The sequence below is a fragment of the Choristoneura fumiferana genome, chromosome 2, assembly GCF_025370935.1.
Source record: "Choristoneura fumiferana chromosome 2, NRCan_CFum_1, whole genome shotgun sequence".
NCBI classification, from domain to species: domain Eukaryota; kingdom Metazoa; phylum Arthropoda; class Insecta; order Lepidoptera; family Tortricidae; genus Choristoneura; species Choristoneura fumiferana.
Genome location: NC_133473.1, coordinates 13,063,008 through 13,087,394, shown reverse-complemented (window position 1 = coordinate 13,087,394; position 24,387 = coordinate 13,063,008). Strand labels below are relative to the sequence as shown.

Sequence of the window (24,387 nt, the reverse complement as noted above, 5' to 3'; positions counted from 1 at the left end):
TATTTTTTTTATTTTACGATAACGTTCGAATTTCAAAAACTCTTTCCAGCCAAGAGGATAAAAAGCGACTTTCCACGCAGATTGCGAAGGATAAAGACAGCTTTTTCGAGCTAGTGAGGTGAAAATAGTTTTATACTGTCATGGACTTTTATAAATGGGTTTAATTTATAATATAACCAACTATGAAAAGCTCAGCCATCGCCAGTATTACCTCACGCAGGTTGAAGTCCGTTTTGTGTCACATTAGCCGCAAAAGGCAGAGCCGCTTTCTAAAGATCGAATAGGGCCTGTGTTTTTATGAAACGAGTGGTCCATATATAGTAACATTTAAAAGGTAACTGCAACTATTTAATCTATATTATTTCAGAACATGAGTTATACAAAATTAATTAAATATGTTATACTTACTGCGTATCGACTATTAGTAGATAGCTACAGATTGTAGTAATTGTCTTTCAATTGTTATTTGTAATGATTGGATCTCTTTACCTACCTATTTACTATACTGATCCAAAAGTTTTTTTGAGAACGTAGATACCTATATGTAGAAAACGTCTAGGTAAATGTGTGTGTAAAATTTAACCCTTACTTTCAAATGAATAATTAATATCCAGAGGCGGGCATAACACAGATTAATTGTAGGTACCCTCTATAAGATGAAGATAAGTTTCACAAGGTGACGACATCTTTGTATATGTACATAAGTAGCTTAACTATAACGTAGTCAATCAGGAATTTGGGGCACGAGTTATGTTTAATTGTTTTTATATAGATTTTGATAAATTCATTTTGTTAAATTCATTTTGTTATTCACTCTTAATTTAAGTACATACTTATGTATTTGACCCGCAAAACTGGAAGCGAATCATTAATTCATTATATGTAGGTACTAAAATACTGTTTCACAAATGACCTGAATAATGCATGACGCCATCTCTCATTCCGCGACAGAATTTCTTTTAACACTACGAAATAATTTAATTGCATTTCTTGACTGACACCACTTAAAACATAAATAAACGTATATGGACTCATTTTTGCAATCGACGATAGTAAGAACACAAAAAGAGATTTTAAAAACATTCAATCAATGATTTTTTTGACACAGTCAATATTTGACACTGTCTCCTCGCTTTTGCATAGTTTATGCGAAATTGCCAACTTAGATAACGTTTTTATACATAATTTTAGTTTCTAATTGTTATTCATGTAATATTTTTTTATATCCTCGTGATTTATAACCTCTAACAAAATGACAATGAATCAGAAATCCATGAGATCTTCACTGATGACTGCGAGATCGGTTAGTGCTTGAGAAACATTTTGAAAATAATATCAATCATTTCACTTTAGTCCTGACACAAAAGTAAAACCAAAATGACGTAGCAAGGAAGATCTTGAAGCTCATGGGCCATAGTTATTATTACCTCTAGTAACAATAATTTAAATGACATGTTAGGTTACCAGCTATGTTTGCTATTAAAGGTTTTTGTACCTTAGCATATTTGTTTTATATTCACGTTCCTAGCTGAACATATGGTGTATACTCATATGGTATGGTATATGGTGGTTATCTCTATGTATATACTTGTTTTCTCTGTACTGTTTACTGTATTGGTGTGCAATAAAGAGTTATTGTATTGTATTGTATTGTATATGGCTCTACTCGTATGCCAAGTTTGTTCAACTATTTTGTTTAATGATAACGAGTCTATTACTTTATATTGTTTTACCTAATTTATTTTTCTGATTTAAATATACAATTTACATGTTTTCTATTCGACTTCAGAATTAATTTATTAGTCCGCATTAAAGTTAAAATTTAAGTATATTTTGGCTTCGTTTATTTTCTTAATTGGAACAATTGCAAAAAAAAAACTTAGCCAATTACGAGTGGAACATGCTGGTTTTTGGTTGTTAGAATTTAACCATTGTCATAAATGCAGTCTTAAGTAATTAAGTTTTAGTATCTCTTGATCTTAACCCATTCATTGTTTAATACCAGTCGTATTATACGTTAAAATGTCAATAGGATGCAGTATCCTTCAAGAACTGGGTATTTATTTTGAAGTACCTAGTCATTAATCTACTGATTGAAGCATTTCGCATGAAGACTGTAAACATGTTAATGAACGAAAATATATAACTACATATTATGATTGCAAGTGAATATACCAGTCAATAATCAAGCTAAATAAACTTTGACTAGGTATAAGTATACGATTAGGAACTGGTTTTTTCCCAAACCTATTTGAATGAAATAATCTTTGACAAGCTTGCTAACTAAGAGTAATAGTTCAGTCAGAATATTAAAATTAACTTTAATATAACCAGTCGTTACTTGCGTCACCGTCTCATAAATAGAAGATTTTCTCACGTGTCGTGATTTAATTATTATGAGCGATGAAACTTTTGAATTAAACACGAGACTTATAATATTGGTCTCGCGTACAAGAGTTAAGTATTCAACGGTTTATTATCGTATGACTCGCTTGGGTCAAGAAGTGTCAGGAGGTTAAGTTTAATACTTCAAAGTAATATAGTATAGAGTAGGTATAGACATTTTAAACCCTTGTTTTTGATATTTATACAACGTGTCTCTACTCTCTGGAAAAATAAATAAATTAATTAATATTATGGGACAATTGAATAGAACATGTTGATTGGGGCATTATTAACCTACGTAGTTAAAAAACCTTAAGCATTAAGGGAGAAATGACTGAATATTTAATACATTTTATTTACATTTTTTTCTTATATTTATGAGAAGGAACTCTCATTGGGTGTTCAGGCTTTGTCTATGCACTTAAAATTGCATATTTAGTTAATCATTACCAGCATCAAAACTACAGCTACTGCCAAGACGAAACTTCATCTAACTTATTTTTAAATTTGCCCTGTAAATTACTAGGTAGTCAAACATACTTTAAAATTACCTTAAGCCTGTACGACAAATACCATCAGGGACTATTACGAGACCGCCAGGCGCTATACCGGACGTCTTCGTTGTGGATGAAACAACTGCGTCCCTGCGACGAGGCCTCGATGGGAGTACGACAGAATCCCTGGACCCCGACCAAGCGCCGCGGGCCTATCGCTGCTGAGGCCGCCAGTCCCGGGCCCGCTGTGGTGTCCTTGCCTACCCTTATTGGTAACTTTTAACCATTTGCACGCCAATGACGACTATAGTTGTACAATTTCTATAGAAATGCTTCTAAAAATGACAGGTTTTGTTACAATTGTTTGTATAAGTACAATTTAATGAAAATTTTGTCGTGAAACAAGCCTGTCGACTTATTTGTAGATTTTTCGGTAAAACTTGTTATGATGGTAAAGCTGTGTCAGGTTTGCGTTACGATTTTAATGTTTCGTGGTTAACATACGCGTATTTTCAAAATGGCTCTCCGCAAAAGTAGTAGATACTTGCACTTGTCATCGTGGTAAAATAGTGGCCTAGTATGACGAGGAAGGTAACAACTTATACGTGTCATTGGCGTTGAATAGGTTAAAAAAAGAGCGTAGTAGAAAACGTAGCTTTGTACCTTTGTAGGTTGGTAGTAATAAATAAATCTTAAACGAATCAGTTTAATTTACGTTCTTACTGTGGAGCGCATTATAGCATAGTGATTATTGATAGCACTGCACTTGCAATTAGTCGTAAAGAGCAATATAGTGAGCACAGAGGAATTAACCAATAGAGTGGAAGATTACTGGGATTCTGCTAGAATTAATCGGCCCAAAGTCAAGAAAGACACTGACTATTATGTTGGCTTTGTTCTGGTGAATGTTTTTTAGTATGGAGATTGTCAGTCTTAGTATATTTCGTCTATATGGTAAAACTCACTTGTCTATTTATGGAAAGGTTAACGTATAATCATCATAAATAAAATGATTTAGTTCCATAGAAGGGTTTTTGTGTAATATTAGTGTTTTTACAGTAAAAGTGATAAATCACTAACGTGTTGCAGAATTGTATAATCCGTATTACTCTATTGGCTAATAATTTTATGGTAGTAGATAGGTATAGAGGAAGTCGTATGCACAGTATATAATTATTCGTCAGTAAACTACTTTTTTATTCTTTAAAACAGCACCATTTAAAATTCCATCACAGTTCCATTTTTAATTCAACTCAAAAAGGCCTTATCGTTGTTGAGACTGCAATACCGCGTTACTAGCTTTTTCCATAAGGTATAATTTTCACTGTCAGAACAGTACTAACATTGTACTGATCTGACAATGAAAATTGTACCTTATGGAAAATATTATATGGTAACAGTTTAGTTTGGTATGGTTTGGGGGAGGCCCATGTCCAGCAGTGGACGTCTTTCGGCTGACATGATGGTAACAGTAGGTTAGTAGCCTTGATTTCACAAAAAAGAAACTTCGCACGCATTTCGCAAACATAAGCATCAATCGTTGGATCAAGTATTCTAGAACAGTCTATTCACGTCCCGTCAACAGACATTGAGAGTATTGAGACTGAGACACTTTGGAACACTCGTCCGTTTATGTACACTATGTTTATGGTCATTTCTTTTGTGTACATGCCAGTTTCGGGCCCTCATTGTTGGCGGGCTCTTATGTTGGCGCTGACATCATCCGTCAGACTTGCCAGGTACACGAGAATTTCCGTACTTTTACGCGAATTTCTCTTCTTCTGTACTATAATTTACGATTATGCCTATCATTTAGCCTAGTGAAAGTTACTGTGGAACTTGTGTGCAGTGGGATTTCCTATTATAATAAATAATAATATGTCAAAGCGAGTTATGCTTTATCCCTGTCTGATACGACATTAATAGTAGGTATAATATATATCTTGCTCTTTTTTTCTCTCATGATATAATTTATCTATTCCCGATGGCCCTACTATTGAAGTACATTATGACGTTTCGAAGAAAAAAAGTATTGGTGATTTAATAGCGGTTGTGCCTGTAGGTAATGAAGAAATTGTATATAAGTACCTATGTATTTTCAGGTTTTTAGCTCGCATGGCATTTTTTATATTCCTCTTATTGTTAGTTGTGTGGCTTTGTACAACGTTATTGCTACAAGTATTATTTAAAGTGGTCTGATTAAACTAGCACACTGGCAACATTGGCCGGAGGTTGTACGAGATTATCTCATGTGAGCAAACACCGGCCTCGCGCAACACACCGAAAACAAAGTGACATCACCGCAGCCGCTCGCACAATAACTACGCGTCTCTTTCCTTTCCAAACCAAACATTGACCTTTAAACACCAATCAATCTTCCACATTCGCGACGCTAATGTCTGTTTTAATACCTGAATTCCAAATTGATGTCGCAGAGTTAACCGTTTATCGATTGATTGTTTGGCTAATAACTTTAATAAGCGTAGTTAGGGTTAATTGCCGCTATTGGGAGCGAATGTGGGCGCAAAACAATGACCCTGTCCAAGGTGAGCGCGGTCTGACAGTGCGTGATACAATCATCCTCTAATCTATGGCGATGGTCTATATTAGGCACGTCCGAGAGACAAGATTTCGAGCACACCTTTTTTATTGGTACCCATTTTATGGTTAGAGTTTTTGCACACAGCGACTTTTAGATTAATTATGTCTTTCTTTTAGTTATTGTGACACTGAGCGAATCTTATCATTCATTACATATTACATTGCAAGGAATTAAATTTCAGTGCTTAAATTCATTATCTGTCACAGCTGACGCACCATTCAGGCGTTAAGTTGCAGAACTCCATATCTATGAACTACAAGCTTTTACTTTGCTAATCCACTACCAAACGTGCAAGACAGTTGAGTCTGTACGATATATCCCGAAATCCCGCTCTCCTCCACTCCTACGAAAATCAACAATATGCCACAAAGGTCCAACTATCACAAACACCGCACAATAATTTATATACTAACGCGTTTCAAACTCTATAGAATTCATTCTCAAAGTCTGCACGATACGAGCACATCTTTTTGTTTGGAAACGGGTGTTTGTTGAAATAGCTTTGAGAGTGCACTCGTAATACTCGTATAGAGTTTGTGATGTAGAACCTGTGGGACGCGCTATAAAGGTTAGAAGTGTGCATCATGCACCATGTACTTTCATCTCACCGTAACGCATAAAGGTCTCTCAAATTAGTAGCGCACATTAGTCCTAGAGATAAGGGTCCCTATAATTAAAATATATTGTTTTGCAGGTAAACCGCCGCAAGAGTCTCGGAAGCCGCGTGCGCCAGCGTTTACCTTCGGGCACAAGCTAGAGCCTCCGGGTTTGAGCGCCAAGGCGGGCCCTGGTCCGGCCTCTTACAACACAGAGGGCATGACCGCTAAAGGTAGCAAGCACGTGTCATTATACACTGACGGGCAAAAATAGCGGGTCACTTTCCGCACAAAATTTTTAGAGGAGTGAACTGTTATTTTTGCTTTTAAGTATAGTACTCGCATTGTAGAGTTGGCAGAAAAAGGCATTACGTTAATTTTACCTTTTATTCCCCATATTTAGTGCGGGACATATTGGTGTGATTGAAAATAGAAAATTATGTTTCGAGCCGACGAGGCTTAAGTGTAGCGATCCTAGTTAATTCTTCTGCTATACTGAACTATTATATATCAAAAAAGCTTCTTGGATTATATTATGTGTGGCGATTGTTGTAATTAATTACATTGGTGCGTTCACTTTATCTGTGAACTGCTAACAAACGGAATACGCTTCCGTCGACTGTTGTTTTGGACAGATAAAATTAAGGGCTATTCTAGGTCAGACGCAATAGGCTGTTTCTGAACCAGTGAAGTACACCTTTGGCCTCATCCTGTGAGACAGAGGTCAATCGGTAGTAAATTTTAAACAAATAGGTAATAAAAAAATTTTTTTAGCTATTAAAGTCAACAATATTACGGCGATCCAAGAAAAAGTTTTTGATCTCGATTCAATCTATTTTTTGTCCAGCCTATCTTGTCAGCTTTCGTTAATTGTGATTTATGTGCTCCCGACAAAACAAACAATCAGGTTCAATTATTATAATTGTATCGAGTAGCGAGAAACTGCTAGGAACTGCTGCACTTAGAGACGTCAATTAAAAGTAATGTGTCCTAAACTCGATGATTGCAAAGAGCAAGAAAGAGCACAAAAAATCATTGATAATATACGTCCCTGAGTATGGCAGTTAACGCAGTGCAGTTGTTGATTCAACTACGTTGCGTTAACCACACCCATGGCTCTAGGATTGTCAACTAACCATTGTAGCGTGACAAACTTCCATTTGACGACTGCTGATGTAGCAACCATCTTTATTAGAAAATCATTTTGTGTAGTTTCTGATAGCGACAGAAAGGTAAATTTGTATAAGTGACTTTTTCTCACATTAAACTAATGACTTAAATTAGGGAAAGCCGGCTTTCGGTTTTCAGATGTGTGTGAAACTAACGATTGTTCTTTTTCATAGATATTATAAAGCGCGTTCTGAGAGCGCTTTATAATATCTATTAAGTTAATTGTGATTTATAACTATGAACTACTTAATTTAACTCGCAGATACTCTCCAAAGCTTAGACAGATTGTCATTATCTTGTTTTTGAAATAACCAGAAAAAGTCCTTTTAAAGTTGTGTTTTTAAGTTGTAAGGTCCTTTTTTCTCTGTCTTGACTTAGACTTTCAAGGAAGAAAATAAGTGCTCCACTGATAGGAGCGTCTAAGTTAGCTTTAAGTTATCGAATAGAGATACGATCGGTTCTAAAATAAAACAAAATATGAAATTGTCGTCAGTTTCATATCACCAGTTTGAAAAACCTTGTTTGCTCGATAAAACAAGTGTAGAGTAGCGTAGGCTTACAATTATTTAACAATCGTCGTTTTGCCGTTTACTGGATAATTTTGTTACCATTACAAGTAGGTACGAAGCCAGTCTGGAGTCAATTATACCGTCTGCCGCCCACAAATTGTTCATCTTTGTAACCGCCAGAAGTAATATAATGTTTGTGCTTATATTTGTATTTTCAAAACAATGGACTTTATGAATTCATTTTATTGTTCTGAATCCAAGTTCTATCATAGTACAGAAATAACTACGCATCAACCAAACAATGGTAGGTGAACGTTTTTTGCGGATCAGTCTACTGCAACATACTTACATAAGCAAACTACTAAAATTATGCAAATTAATTTAAAATTCAATTTTGCAATATGAAACACAATTTGCATATTACGAGTTCAAAAATATGTAAGTATCTACAAATTTAAAACACCGAGTAAAATATTTTATATGTTAGCATTTCTAAAATATTTCAAGGCAGATTATTTATGAATTTCGCGTTAATTTGTGATTCATTCAGCAGCACACTTTACCCCGTGTAAGTAGGTCATGACTGCAGTCTTATTAGCATTAAAACGACAGCGTCAGAGGTGTTTATATCCGTCCCTTTGAATTACTTGAAATAATTTTCCACCCCACAAAATTCTGTCAACGCACCACCGCGCCGTGATTTTGTTAAATTGGAATCAGCACGTATAGGTGTTACAGTTCATAATAATATAAAAAATGACAAGACGATTTTTAGTCACCAAGTAGATTTTGATATGTACGGATCGTCGTACGAAATACGTCAAATCCGTGAATCGGTGAAATACGTGAAGTACGTCAAATCCGCGAATCCGTGAAATACGTGAATTACTAAGCAGATACTAAAATTTTAAATGTTAGAAATGGATAATGATAAACATATCAAAATTTGGATGGTGAATTAAATTCACCTTGTGTTTTTTATCCAGTTATTTATTTCGGTTTCATTGTCATGGATTCACTTAAATATAGACGGAAGACAAATATGTAAGTCAAACACAGAACTAAAAAAATGTTTCGAATATTCTGAGTAAACAAGGACTGAGTGTGAAAAGTAAATATGCAGTTATTACGTGCTATGACCACATCGTGAAATCCACTGTCAAATAGTGATCGTATAAAAAAAAAGAAATGACTCACTTTTTCATGGCTAAGTCAATGCAAGGACTTGTTCCTTTATGACCTGTTTCACGCAAATGATGACATCGACGTAAATGACATTAGTAAGTTATAGCAAGTTTGTTTATAGCAGGAGTTTAATATCTCGCGTGGGCAAAACAATTGATATTCATTGAGTCAACATTCAGGTCTGTTTTGAATTAATATCTATATTTGCGTTGAATGGAACATAAACATGTTACATAATGTTTCATGCATGCTTGTAAGTAATTGATTATACACGTTTAGTGAAAATCGAAAATTAAATCTGGCATTTTTCGAACAACCTACGAGTTTATTTTGATCACAATATAAGAATATAATGCTAGTAGGTGGCAAAGAATAGAATAGCATAGAAGATGTTTCCAGTGTAAGATGGGCATTTACTTTATCATAGACTATACCAGGTGTTTTAAATTAATCCGAAATATTTTAACAGATGGTTGGGTTGATTTGACTGATTTCATAAAAATTTTTGGTTAGTTAGTCACGATTTGAAGCGGTCCACTTTGAACATCGATGTAAATATTCAACAACTAGGATTGAAACGTCCTAGTAAATATTTACAGGTGTGTTCCGCTGAACTTATCAAATCATTTGCTGAAATATTTAAATTCTGCCAAGAATTCGTTTAACGCTATGCCGCAGAAATTATGTAACTTTCCGGGATAAAAACTATATATCCTATAGTCCTTTCCAGGGCCTCCAATTTACTTCATAGCAAATTGTATAAAAACGGTTCAGCGATTTAAGCGTGTAAAGTTAACAGACAGACAGACAGAAAGGCAGACAAGCAGAGTTACTTTAGCATTTATAATATTAGTAAGGTAGTAGGATTAACTTGAAAACTTGCAGTAAGCTTATCTAAACAAACACCGATGTTATCAAGCAACAGCCTCAGTTTACTTATAAGTAGGCAACGATATATTAATTCTCATTATAACAGCTTTCAAACAGGTAGCATTTAAAATAGCAAGAAATGCGATAAACACGGTAATACAACTGACTATCCTCGGAGATTACATTAAGGTCGGCATCGATGATCATAACAGTAAGTTTCTCTGGCTGCATTGGGCCGATGTCGCCAAATAAGTCCGTATGAACGAAGGCGATCGGCAGTGAGTCAGCCGGCCGTGTAGGCGCTAGAGGCTTTGCTTCGATACATCGCCATCTGCAATACAGTCTCAGTCTCGAATCCTCGCTTCAATAAACAAGTTGCACGGAACACGTACTGCTCGTAGCCGCACCGGGTGTCGTGATAACTCGATTATTCCGTGTGGGGGAGAACGTGTGAGTGTTAGTGTATTGCTAATTCTGTTGACAACAAGCGTGTTTTGAATTCAAAGAGAACTCCGTCTGAAGCTAGGATTAATTAGTCTGGAGTTGGAGTAGCGTTACAAAACTACCTTGAAGTAGGTGCGCTATGTTTATTATATTCTCTAATGTTTAATTGTTTTCCGTTGAAGGCCAATCCGTGCTGGTAGCTGCCGGTAGTGAACTTATTTGTCATACACAGAACAATAATTCACGTTTATGAATTCCTTTTCATGTAAAAACTTGAAAAGGTTTGTCCGGGAATGCTTTACGGGTGTTGGATCTTACTATATCTGTTTTAGTGCTTTAGATAGGTAATTGATCGTTTAAGTCGACTAGCATAGAATATCCCCAAAATATTATTTCCAACTAGAGCCCTTTTCCAGACCCAGAGAATTTAGATACGCTACCACAAAATGAATCATAGTTTTATATTGTTTAAAAACGAACAATGTTTTTACGACTTCAATTGATTTTGTACTTGTATATTTACCAAGGTTGAATATTTTTGTGTACCATCAGCCAAATAAGTGGTCTATCAATTTTTAAACAAGTTCCTATCAAATGAAAATGCCGCTTAAGTCGAACTTTCAAGTTGACAGACAAGTCTATTGGCATTATTGTTTTATGACATGCAAACGATTATCAACTTTAGGGTGGTAGACCACATAATATTTGGCTGATGGTACATGTATGTGGTCGCTATTATGCACTGTGCCTGGAATAGGGTTAATATATGTGCATACGCCTTGGAGCTCCATTTGACGTCCAGTGCCTATCAGGTCGGTCTGTGGGCCCGGCGGTGTCGCTGCACGGCCGTTTTCCGCCAGCGCGGGTGTCGCCGACGCCGGCGCCCTGCGACTACGAACCCAGCAAGGCAGCCCGAGCGGTGCTCGACCACGCACCGGCCTTCTCGATCGGGCTCCGCGTCAGTCCGCCACAGCCTGGCGGCAAAACGCCAGGTCCATTAGACTTGTTCAATCGTAGCACATCGCGTAGTGTAGTTTTTTTTGGGTTGAGTCGCCTTAAGGACCAAGACACTATGTCCTTGCTTTAGTTTATTTGTTTTATAGGATATTGGGGCATGCACCGTGCAGTCGGGAAAAATCCACTATGGACGACTGGGTAGGGAGGGCCCAGATAATGCAGGCCCTATACTACGAAGTGCAAAATTCGATGTTCGTATCTTGCCATCCCGCTGTCGCTTATAATATTTAATACGAGAGTGAGAGGGACGGTACGATACGAACTTCGATAATCGAATTTCGTAGTAGCCTCCCTGGTCTCTCACTGGCTATAAAAACCCGGCTACACGTCCCCAACGTGTACCTAGTGTAGTTAGATAGATAGATATTTATTTATTAGCCTTTGAAAATAGTTATTTTGCAACAAGAGAGCAAAAGTTGATTTTTGTTAAGAGTGTTGATTTTGAATCCCGAGTCAGCGAAGGGATTCAAATACACGAGATGCAAAAAAACTTTGGTCTCGTGGGACACATACAATTTTTCACTTCAGCAACGAGAACATAATTTCAATGTAACATAAGAATAAAACCACATATACCTACCTGTTTACAAAACAAACACATTTTTTAAAAATATAATCCGATTTCCTATTAAGAAACAAATATAATAATCACATTTAAAACCATAAAAAAGTGTCCAGCAGATACAATACAAATCTCATACTCATCATGCATTGTAATTTGAATTTAGAACTTCTTACTTTCACACTTATTTTTTAATACTGCAAAAAGCCATCATCTTGGGGTCATTAAGAAGGTTGAACAATAAACGTATAATGTATTATATATGAATTTTATTAAGATTTCTGTTATATAAACATAAATAGATTTGTTAAAAATTCATTCAATTTAACAAATATTTATTCCAACTGTAGAGGCAGTATACGGAATTCTTTTATAAAAAAATATCAATTGAAGCGGCTTTCGTGCAACGAGGTTGCATACTTTATTAAAAGATCGGGAAAATTTACATTTTGGAAATATTTCGTTGTCATGTAATTTATTAGGTACTTATCGATATATTTTTAATACCAAAAATGTAATTTAAGATTGTAATCAACACATTTGATCCTATCTCTCGCTTTTTTCGTGTTGAAGTGAAATGACATATCAAAGTAAAGTTCAAATATTTGGAATTCAGTGAGTAGACCCAACACTGTACTCAGCATTTATAAAAAAATATTAAAAAGTTACTTTGTCTCACGGAGTGAGCAAAATGCGATTTTGCTCACCGATTTCTCATAGCAACCTGCCTGTTTGAGGTTCTGAGGTGGAAAATACATTATAAACACATGTCAGGTAATTATAATAAATTCACAAAAGGATCATCAAAATGTAGGTATACAAAAAATATAAATAGAATTCACAATGTCAAATTAGAGTAAAATTAAATAATAATAATAATTAAAGATAAAAACAGGAACATAAATCTATGTCAAATTTATTAAATACCAAAAATAAAATAAAATAAAATAAAACAAACAATAAAATAATTAAAATGTCAAGGCCACAATATTAAACATAAAACTAAAAATTAGTTCACAAAACTGTGCAAAATGTCAATCAAACAAAACAAGAGTACAGAAACAAGGTAGGTAATTACATAAAAAAATTAAATATAAATGAAATGCAAATGTCAACATAAAATTTTACTGTACTCTTTTACAGAGTACAATGACTTGTCCAAAAGAAGTTTTTTTAGTGTGCGTCCAAATGTCTCATCCGAACATTCATTTTTTAAGTTCGCGGGGGTAGCCGTTCATAAAGCCTAGGGCCCAAGACGCGCGGGTTTTTATCAAGCAGCGCCAACCGCCGCGGCACTGCTTGCAGTCACCCGGTCTGGCGGGTTATTCTGCCTGGGATATTCACACGTTTAAACGAATTAATATTTTGGCGTGTAAACATAATAATATCGTAAACGTACTGCGTATAATGCGTCAATATCCCTAATTTCTTAAATTAGTCCCTACTAGAGTCCTTAGGCCTTAATCCAGCTATTGTGCGCAGAGCTAGCTTCTGGACTTTAAACACTCTGTCGGAGTTTATCGAATTTCCCCACAAGATGATGCCATACGACAAGAGTGAATGAAAAAAAGCATGCTAAATTTCGATTAAGGCTTTCCCGGAAATAAGAGGCTTAGGCTGCAAATAACCACTAGCGCTCACTACTACTGTTGTGTCATCCGCAAACAACACCACTAGACCACCGGCAAAAGAGGCAACAAGGTCATTAATAAAAAGCAAAAAGAGATTATTTCCCAGGGCGGACCCTTGTGGGATTTCGATGTTCACATTGCCCGGCCTAGATTTGACTCTCTTTCCGTGAATTTAAACTGAGACGGTCTGTTTTCTGTCTTTAAGAAAGGATTCAAATATCTGCAAGGCCCTATTTTTATTTCCATAGTATTTCATATTTTCTAGCAGTAACTGATGATTTATTACATCAAATGCCTTGGAGAGGTCACAAAATATACTTGCTACTTTATTCTTGTCGTCCAGAGCAGTTGTACAGCCATCATATACCTCATAGGCAGCTAGTGTAGTGGATCTTTTTTTCTTATATGCAAATTGTTTGTCAGTCAGTAGGTCATTTGTCTCAAGATGGCGCATTCAGGTATCCGATAAAATCGACTCAATAATTTTCGAGATATTTGGCACTATGGTTATCGGTCTATGGCTATCCGCGGAACATCTGTCTCCTTTACCTTTATAAACAGGACACACTCGTGTGCTTTTCAATACATCTGGGTAAATTCCACTCGAAAACATATTGTTGACGAGCTCAACCAGTAATCCCGAGATGATCGGCCAGACACACAGGAGTGAGTTAATGGAGATGTCGTATACGTCAAGAGTTGCACGTGTCTTCATCATCGACCTCAATACGCGGTTAATGTCTGTGAGTGTTATTGTGAGTAAAGTCCGGAATGTTAACATCACATCATCATTCATCATGTCATTGCAGGGTGTGTTTAGATGCTACCGTAAGAAAGTGTTGGTTTAGGTGCTCAGGTAAAAGGGTATGGATCCCCGATTTTGATGATATTTCCTCGTTTAAAACACGCCATATCTCCTTTGACGGGTTTTTGCTATTTTGTATACGACTCTCAAGGTACTGTTGACGGGCCGTTAAGGTTTCAGATTTAATTAATTCCGAATAGTGACTGATTCCCTCTATCAAAAACTTACAATTTGACACTACTGAACCCTGGGTTAGTAGTTAACTCGGAGTTAAAAGTTAACTCTGGTACGTACAAGCCCATCTTAGAAATATTAAATGATTTTACACCACTCTCACGGATGTTTGAAGCAAAAAATACCCATAATCACATAAGCTTATTAAATCTATATATGAATGCTACACATATTGGATAGAACTGTCAAGTAGCTCACATCACGCTTGCTTGTGTTAGTCGATATGTGCTGATGTTCTGCGCTACAATTATTAGATGCCCTTGATGGTCGAGTTATAAACAAGAATGCGTATCATTTTACGTCATTAAGTTTGAGTTTTGAATGCATATAAACTCTTTTCATAAATATTAACTAGGGGATAATGTGGGTCAATTAACACCAATTGAACTACTCTCAAAATATGACAAACGATAGTATTCAATATGATTATAGTCCCGTCAATAGCAGGAGTTTTAGAATGGTTAATAAAAAGTGTCTTAATAAAGAAATGAAACAAGCCATAGAGTACCCATAAAATAATTTACTTAAAAAATTCAACCGATTTGATAACCTCGTCCTTTTTTGAAGCTATTTTGATGTTTTATTAAAATAATAATTCTTCATCTCAGTAGGCATTTTCTCATTCAGACTTAGTTTTATTTTACATCAACATGAGTTACAAACTTTTAGATATCTGTAGAAATCTATTTTTCGATATAGGTAGAGTCGAATTGTGAATACGATGACGCGTGCCGTGGTTCTTATTACAATGTCATTAATGTCAAATTTTGCAAAATCACGCGTCTTCGTAGATGGCTTAGGTATTGTCAATATTGACACGACGAAACACGGCGGCGTTAAATTTTAACAATATATGTAGTATGTCGCTGCTCTTTGTCTTCGTATTTTATGTTTCCGTGTACTTACAATAAATATGTTTGTCATTACTTTTTCAATTATGTCAAATCGACGAAGGATATTTGCTTACTGCGTTTAGTTGCGTAGACACATGACTAGTCCATTATTATTTTTTTGTATCCTTTTATTGCGTGTAGTTAGTACTAATACAGATTTAATTACGCTCCGATTATAACTTCAGTCATTAGTTCTTGTTTCCGTAGTATTTCAACATATTTTTTTCAAGTCGGCTTCATATAGTACCTAAACCTTCAAAGTCAAAGTCAAAGTTTTTCAATAAAATATATATATTTTTAAATTCCAGCACCAAACATCTACTCCATGCCGCCAGTTCTCGGCGAAGCAAAAGAAGGCAGCAAGCGAGCAGCTCCAGCATTTAGCATTTCTGGACGAGCGAAGACGATCGAGTCCAAAACGCCTATGCCTGGGCCTGGTACATACACCACCGACAAAGCTGTGTCTGTGCTGAACAAACGACCACCGGCTTACACAATGGCGCCTAGACGAGAACTGCCCCATCCGACCGCAGCCGTCCCTGGACCTGGCATCTACTGTCCTGAAAAGGTATGAATCGTATCAATACATTTCTGCTTACTTCATTACTCATCAACTGCTATAATGGCTAACTGATAATATTCTTCTAAGATTGTTGAAATTGATGGATAGATTTATGTTTTTTTCTAAACTTTAAGTACCTACAAGTTATAGCAGAAAAATATGAACAGTCGCCTACATTAATACAAATACCTGACTCATCCTACGGGCCCTAGAAAAATAGTCGTATCAGATATTTATTCGCGCTTTGTTGTGTCAGATATTGGTGGTGATGACTGTACACAATCAAACCACGATAAAAATTCTAATGTCCAAAGTTTCATCTCACAAGCTTCATAAATATTCTCGTAATTATATAATAGTGTTGCTTGTGTTCTAATCCTTAATGTAAATGCTTGGCAAATATGACTAACCTTACTAAAATTGGGCTGGATTCAGGTCTGCGTGACGCTTCCTTGGGCACCGGCGCACACGTTCGGCATTCGGCATTCGCCGTACACTGGCCAGGCAGTGCATTACCCAGCCCCAGAAGAAATTGCCGTCATTTAACTCTGTCTGTAACAAATTTATCTGCATGGCTTTATAATAATTCTTGTCTTCGCTTTCACTTTAACATATATATATATATTGTTAAAACGTTAAAATTACCTAGTATTTTGTTTGTTAGAATAACAACACCCTTTTACTTTTAATGAAGAGTAATTTTAATATAATACAATTAAAGCCAGTTTTGTTTACTTGCAAGCCTATAATGACTCATAAAAGTAGATAACTTATTTACTTATTTTTGTAGATTCGATAGAATACTAGTATTATTAAATAGTTCATTAATCATAATACAGTAGTAGTTTTAAGCATTAAAATATCTGTTAAATATTTCAGGATGCTGCTACGCATTATAGTAATCGCTTTTTTAACTTTTAAATGAGATATGTATATATATATATATATATATTGTTAAAACGTTAAAATTACCTAGTATTTTGTTTGTTAGAATAACAACACCCTTTTACTTTTAATGAAGAGTAATTTTAATATAATACAATTAAAGCCAGTTTTGTTTACTTACAAGCCTAAAAGGATAATGACTCATAAAAGGTAGATAACTTATTTACTTATTTTTGTAGATTCGAGTAGAATACTAGTATTTATGATAAATAGTTCTTAGTGGTTGTAGTAGTAGTTGGATAATAATCATAATACAGTAGTAGTCAAAGAAACAAATTTAAGCATTAAAATATCTGTTAAATATTTCAGGATGCTGCTACGCAACACACGAAAACTTACAAACATACCTTTTCAAGTAGGAGTAAGATCCAAAGAAGTGATCAAATACCTGCACCTAATGCATATTCTCCAGAAAAGGCAGACAGATTGCTGAGAGCAAAATCCCCTGCTTTTTCGTTCAGAACTAAATCAGAGGTTACTCAATCTAACAACGCACCAGCTCCTAATATTTATTCTCCCGAAAAGGCGCTTAATTCACTTAAATCTGGACCGAAATATACATTGGCAGGAAAAGGCGCCGCTGAAAAGCATGACAAAACACCCGCTCCTAACTCGTATAATCCACAAAAAGCTGATAAAATATTACACGAAAGTTCACCTTCTTATACCATGCGCACTAAAGAAGTCGTGGAAAAAATTGAACAAACACCTGCACCTAATGTGTACGCTCCTGAAAACTCTATGCACATGTTAAACGGAGGTCCTAAATATACCATGTCAGGAAAAGGAACTACGTTGAAAGTTGCGGAAACACCAGCTCCTAACTGCTACACTCCGGAAAAAGCAGATAAAGTTTTACATGAGAGTTCACCAGCGTATTCCTTTAGGATCAAAGAGGAGGCTGTAATTCGAAGTGAATCACCAGCACCAAACGTGTATGCTCCGGAAAAATCGATGCATATGTTGAATGGCACCCCCAAGTTTACAATAAGTGGTAAAGGCATGCCAAGTAAAATCGAAATAACTCCAGGGCCTTCAGCCTATTGCCCTGATAAAGCAGATAAACTGCTTCATGACTCGTCTCCAGCTTATACTTTCAGATCAAAAGATCAAGTTAGAAAGATTGATGATGTACCTGCACCAAATGCGTATACTCCAGAAAAGTCAATGCTGGATTCGTCTCCAAAGTTTACTATAGCAGGAAAAGGTGCCCCTCCAAAGTACGACAGCGTACCAGCAGCTAATGCATACAACCCAGACAAGGCAGATAAACTTCTCCACGATTCTTCACCAGCTTATTCATTCAGGCCTAAACACGCAATGAACAGACCAAACGATACGCCCGCTCCCAATATGTATGATCCACATTTATTAGATGGGACTCCTAAATACAGCTTATATGGTAAAGGCCCTGAAGGAAAGTGTCCTGACACTCCCGGTCCGAATGCTTATAATCCTCATTTACCCGATGGAACTCCAAAATTTACCATGGCTGGAAAAGGACATTCGGGAAAGCCATTTGATGGCCCAGCGCCAAACTCTTATGACCCTCATTTATTTGACAACACTCCAACGTTCAGTTTAACTGGCAGAGGAACAGATGGGAAACCCTCAGACACACCTGGTCCCAATAGTTACGACCCACATTTACCAAGCAATTCCCCTAGATATACAATATCCGGAAAAGGACCGGATGGCAAAATTTCGGACACACCTGGTCCCAATGTGTATAACCCTAATTTGCCGGATAACTCACCAAAACATACTATTTGTGGAAAAGGCCACGATTCAAAGGTATCTGATGTACCCGCTCCGAATACATACGATCCTCAACTATTAAATGAAGCACCTAAATTCACAATGGCTCCTAAAGGAAAAACAGGGAAAATAGAAAACACACCTGCTCCAAATTCGTACAATCCGGAAAAGGCTGACAAAGTCCTGCTGGAGTCTTCACCAGCTTATACATTTAGAGACAAGCAACCTCTACATAAACCAGAAAACACTCCAGCACCCAATGCTTATGATCCCAGTAAATATCATTACATGTTAGATGGAGTGCCAAAATATACTTTTGGTACTAAAGGTCCTGCAGAAAAACATGATAATAATCCAGCTCCGAATGCTTATAACCCAGATAAAGGCGATAAGATTACACACGATAGTTCTCCTAGTTATACTTTCCGTCCGAAGATAGAAAATGGTAAAGCAGTTATGACCCCTGGCCCATGCACGTATAACCCTGAAAAAGCTGACAAAGTATTACACAAAACATACCCCGCTTATACATTCAGGCCCAAAGTAGAAAATGGAAAGATAGTGGATAGTCCTGGTCCTGCTGCTTATAATCCAGAGAAGGCTGATAAAGTTTTACTTGACAATGCACCGCGATATTCATTCAGAATAAAAACGGATCCTCATAAACCAGATAATGTTCCTGCTCCTAATTCATATGACCCTGAAAAGGCTGCCAAACTTCTAAAACCAAGTGCGCCTCAGTACACTTTCAGGACTAAACCTGAAGATGTAAAAACTTTTGATACACCAGGTACATTAACTACTCTATTATATATAATTTACTGTAGTTTTTATTTTTATTACTCATGTGTTCATCCCATTTAAACTATATTTTCTTTCTTTTAGCACCAAATGTGTACACAATTCCAATTCCTGTAGTAACACCATTGTACACGATATCGGGCAGGCATAAGGAGCCTATTGATGAGCGGTTAAGGGTTCCCGCACCCGGTGCTTACAGTCCTGAAAAAGCGGGCAAATTTGTGCTGACTTATTCGCCTCAATATACATTTGGGGTTAAGATTCATACTACAAAGTTTGCCGAGACTCCTGGTATGTTTTGTTTATATCAGAAGTGCATTATTTTACTGTTCTAGATACCTGCAGATTTACTAAAAAAAAACCTTTGTATTTTCAGCACCCAATACGTACCGGATACCTTCTGTGCTTGACACTCCCGTGTACACGATATCTGGTCGTCATAAGGTACCAGTTGATGATAGAGTCCGTGTACCCGCGCCAGGCACCTACTCACCTGAAAAGGTATTTATTACATTATCTATCTTCTATATAAGCACAAAACATGGGAACGGCTGGACCGATTTAGCTAAATCTTTCTTTGTCGTGTTCGTTATTGTCAGGAGAAAGTTTTTATGGAAGAAAATATAGAAAAAATGAACGGGGTGAAGCCGCGGGCAATAGCTAGTTATATATATTATATTATATGGAAGAATCTCTTTTGTTCTAGACTCCTATTAATTCCCTTAGGATCCAATCATCAGATCCTGATTTGGTGCTTATGGGACCTAATTGAAAGCATTCCTAGACGAACAAAAAAAATATTTTTCTAATCGGTTCATAAATGACGGAGTTCTGAGGTAACAAACATAAAAAAATTACAACCGAATTGATAACCTCCTCCTTTTTTTAAGTCGGTTAAAAATACAATGCAAAGAAAGCGCAACAGAAACTCAACTCTTATACAATGCTGACGCACTCGTACTTACAGTGATACTGACATGCACTTGGCCACAAGATGGCTGCGCTCGCGTTCCAAATAGCGCGTTTACAAAATCTTGCAAGTTTGTTTAAAAATTTAAAATATTTTAGTGTTCATTGTTATCGAATAATGAACCGCGGCAATGAGGGCTATCGCGTATGAATTCGCCGCTAGAGGCGCTAGTGTAGCGTGAGGTCTCTGAAATGTCAAATCTCATAGTTTTTGGGTGAGCTACGCCGGTTTATTTATAATTAGAATAATTTTGTTGAAATTAATTATGGCAAATATGCGTTCCGGGGCAATGAATGTCTGTGTTTTGAGACAGTTTTGTCTTTCGGAAACCTTTGTCCTCCCTTTTTTCCGAACTAAACGGGAACTATGGAACACTGTGGCATGCTCGATATTTTTATGGTACGGTTTTAAGGTGTATTACATATGATTTTAATCTAAACTTTGTTTTCACGCCCGTAATAACAGACTTTGAAAGCCATACTTAAAAACCTCACGCAACAGTGCGCCATCTAGTGAGACAAAAAACGATAGCCCTCATTGCCGTTAATGTTGTGTCACGTAGTCACGTCATCGACACGACCGCATCGATTTTGGTCTCATTTGATTTGTCTTGACGACTACCTACTTTGGTAACCAGGGGCAAAAAGTACCGCCAACAAAAATCTTGTTTTTTTTTTTACAAAAAAACAAGTGGTTCTGTTTTTAAAACATTGTACGGAGGTCCCTTCATGCGCGAGTCGCTCGCACTCGCACTTGACCGATTTTTTTATGTTTGTTATCTCAGAACTCCGTCATTTATGAACCGATATGATTTTTTTTTCGTTCGTCTAGGAATGCTTTCAATTAGGTCCCATAAGCACCAAATCAGGATCTGATGATTGAATCCTAAGGAAATCGAGGGAACTCTTCATAATATATATGGTAATTTCGATATATTTAGGAGTAACTCGTGCATTTGTTCTTGAAAATCATCATTTGGTGAAGTGGAACTTAAGATGAAGACCAAATTTTACCAATGTACCGACTAACTCAATAACAAGTACTTCACGGGTTGAATTTCAATTACTGTAACGCTGTTGCTGAGCAATTTAAGCTCATCGTAATTCATATGGTGAAATGGAACAGGTGATGAAGCACCAGGACTCTTCAATAATGAACGTCTCTGCATCAGAAAAGTCAATTGTTTGTAAAAGGTGACGAGCACTTGAAATATAAACTAGTACCTATCTTAGATCTTTTACACAAAAAAGGGTGAAAAAAAAAATTATAACAAAAAATAGAACCGACTACAAAAAACCATGAAAATTATTTTCTAGCACCGACTTCAGACTAGTAGAAAATTATTTTCGTGGTTTTTTTGTAGTCGGTTCTATTTTTTGTTATATATTTTTTTATTATTTTGCTTCAAAATATAAATTATTTTTAAAAAATATTTTGCGAACATAATATGCGTAGGTAATTTGGAAAATTTTCAAGTGTCAGAGAACTCATCATAGGTTAAAAATAGGATTTATAAATACGATACAATATTATCATCGCAGATAATACAGTTTTAAATTTTATTGGATAGTTCTTTCCATTTGGAGGGATTCCAGCCGGACTGGTAACATTTTGCCTAAGCGAGAGACGAGTGGAAGGAGAAAGGGGAGGCCTTTGCCCAGCAGTGGGACACTATATAGGCTATTTAAAAAAAAAGTTCTTTGAAAATTTATCATTCCACTAATATAAATACAAAAGTTTGTAGATCTGTTTGTTTGTTACCTCTTTACGTCTAAACCGCTAAACCGATTTAGATGAAATTCGTTATACAAATAGTTTTAGTCCCCGGGAAGGACATAGGATAGTTTGATCCCGGAAAATTGCATAGTTCCGGCGGGATAGCGATAAACGAATTCTACGCGGGCGGAGTCGCGGGTGTACAAGCAAATTGTACATAACGTTAGCAAATTATATTTATGCTTAAATAGCGCTATTGCGTGTGTGTCTCTTATTACATTATTTCATTTTCATACAATATATTTTTAGTGTCAATAAATCACTCAAACAACACATACGTCTTATAAGTTATCGAAAATCTACAAACTACATTCTTCCACGGGCAAACAGCCCGTTCAGCGGGCAACAGCTAGTTGTAAATATTTGCTTTATTATTATAACGTGGTAGTTATGCAGTAGTCGTTTTTTATTTAATTAAATTATAACAATTGACCCTATAAAATCAGTTCAGTTTTTATATGTTTAATGTATTTTAAATAACTTGTCTATTTTACTTAGGTGCAGTTAAGCAGAACACCGCAAATAACCTTTGGAATTAAACATTCTCCATTATTGGGGCAGCTGAAACCAATACAAAGGGAAACACAGGACTACCAGCAGGTCACAAAAACTATCGAGGTCAAAAAATCAACGACTCACAACCAAAATAACGTTGAAAAGCATGTTACTAACAATGTCGAAAACGTGTCTAACGATATTTCTAATCAAAACATGATCAATGAGTCACATGAAGTGAATACACATATTCAAAGAACGCGCACTCCAGTAACTCAAATAAGAGCCGAAAGTGAAATCAGGAGTTCTACGGTAACTCCAGAACCGATTGTAGAAACTCTGACTCAAGAAATCGTATGGGTACCGGAGCAACCTAATCGCCGAAACTCATACACGATTGACAAATCAGATGGGTCAGGATTTTTGGAACGATATCAACACAGTGACGTCGTGCCGGTTGAAAACGGTGTAATCAGGACCGACGGCAGTGGCGAGCGCGGAGCCTCTTGCAGCCAGGAACGAAGTGAAGTAGTAATCAAAAGAGACGGTTTTGAACAAAATGTCCAAAAGAACGTCACCAATGAGAGTGCTCATGAGAAAAGCCAAGCTGCTACTGAAGAGGTCCGACAAGGTACCGAAGTAAAGCACCTTGAAAATGGAGGTATAGCGAAAACCACTACCACGACTACTATTAGGAAAGTCGGTACAGCTGCGAAGACGGCAAAAGCAACTACCACGGTCACCCGCACTGCTACCGCAGTGACGTCACGTGACGTTGGTGCTAAGTAATTAGTAGATGCGCCGTATTGCTACCTACTACAAAATCCTACTCCTTGACTGCTTCTTTGATGCAATCGTTATTACATGCAAAGTGATATTTAACTCATTATATAAATTATTTAAATAATATATTGTTATTGTTAACATCGAAAATATAACTGAAGATTAATTCGCATGTGCTTGAAGACTATTTACTTATTTAAATGTTTAATTTATTTACAGTTTTATTAGTTAAGTGTCCTTCTACATTTCCGTCTTCATTAACGTTTCAATTTAATTTTTCCCTTTCTTGAAGATTCCTTTTGTTGACGATTTTGTTTTATCAAACCTTGCCTAGTTTCCTAAGGATACAAAATGCCTAATGAATATCTAGAATATTTTTTTACTCATATAATTGTTACTAATGATGTTTTATTGCATTTTGCGATTTTGCTATGAATAAAATTTTAATAAGTTTACCTTTCTTTCCATTTATCCCGGTGACCCCAAACCCACGGTAATTTGAATTGTATGTGGATCCTAAAGAGGTTGTCTTGTTTGTTTCCTTATATCTGATTGCAACGACACCTACAGGATCCAATTCTACACCCAAGGCATGGAATGATTCAGATGCAGACACAAAACTTTCGTCAAAAACGGCAGTCGCTTTGAAAGGAGTTCAGTGATATAATAGACTTGAAATTTGGCACCCATTATACTAAAGACTAGTTTTTTAAATTCCCATGGGATACGGAAAGATTCCATAAAGTTCCGAAATAAGCTGATTTATTTATGATGAGACTTACTGAAGCTCCAACAACCTCGGCCAAACTATCTACACTAGAATATTGTATAAATGTAAGTCACCTGCATTTATAACGTCACAGCGGAGCGTGCAAAAATATCTCACACGTCCTACCGGCT

General features: G+C 36.3%; 1 protein-coding gene across 6 annotated transcripts in view; it reads left to right on the top strand.

The window, feature by feature from the left end:
• LOC141443859 (uncharacterized) overlaps positions 1 to 23,942 on the top strand; it is a 28,875-nt gene extending 4,933 nt beyond the window's left edge. The window contains exons 1-9 of one of the 6 annotated variants that reach the window (XM_074109226.1): positions 1,159 to 1,303; positions 2,965 to 3,151; positions 6,176 to 6,310; positions 11,068 to 11,247; positions 15,706 to 15,965; positions 17,214 to 19,452; positions 19,548 to 19,754; positions 19,840 to 19,964; positions 22,708 to 23,942. In XM_074109226.1, the coding sequence (XP_073965327.1) occupies positions 1,253 to 1,303; positions 2,965 to 3,151; positions 6,176 to 6,310; positions 11,068 to 11,247; positions 15,706 to 15,965; positions 17,214 to 19,452; positions 19,548 to 19,754; positions 19,840 to 19,964; positions 22,708 to 23,493 (4,170 nt within the window). In that variant the 5' untranslated portion in view covers positions 1,159 to 1,252 and the 3' untranslated portion in view covers positions 23,494 to 23,942. Of the gene's footprint in view, positions 1 to 1,158; positions 1,304 to 2,964; positions 3,152 to 6,175; positions 6,311 to 10,155; positions 10,268 to 11,067; positions 11,248 to 15,705; positions 15,966 to 17,213; positions 19,453 to 19,547; positions 19,755 to 19,839; positions 19,965 to 22,707 lie in introns of those variants that run through there. The other 5 variants (XM_074109232.1, XM_074109238.1, XM_074109243.1 and 2 more) reach the window with 5 other exon arrangements.
• The last annotated feature ends 445 nt before the right edge of the window (positions 23,943 to 24,387 follow it).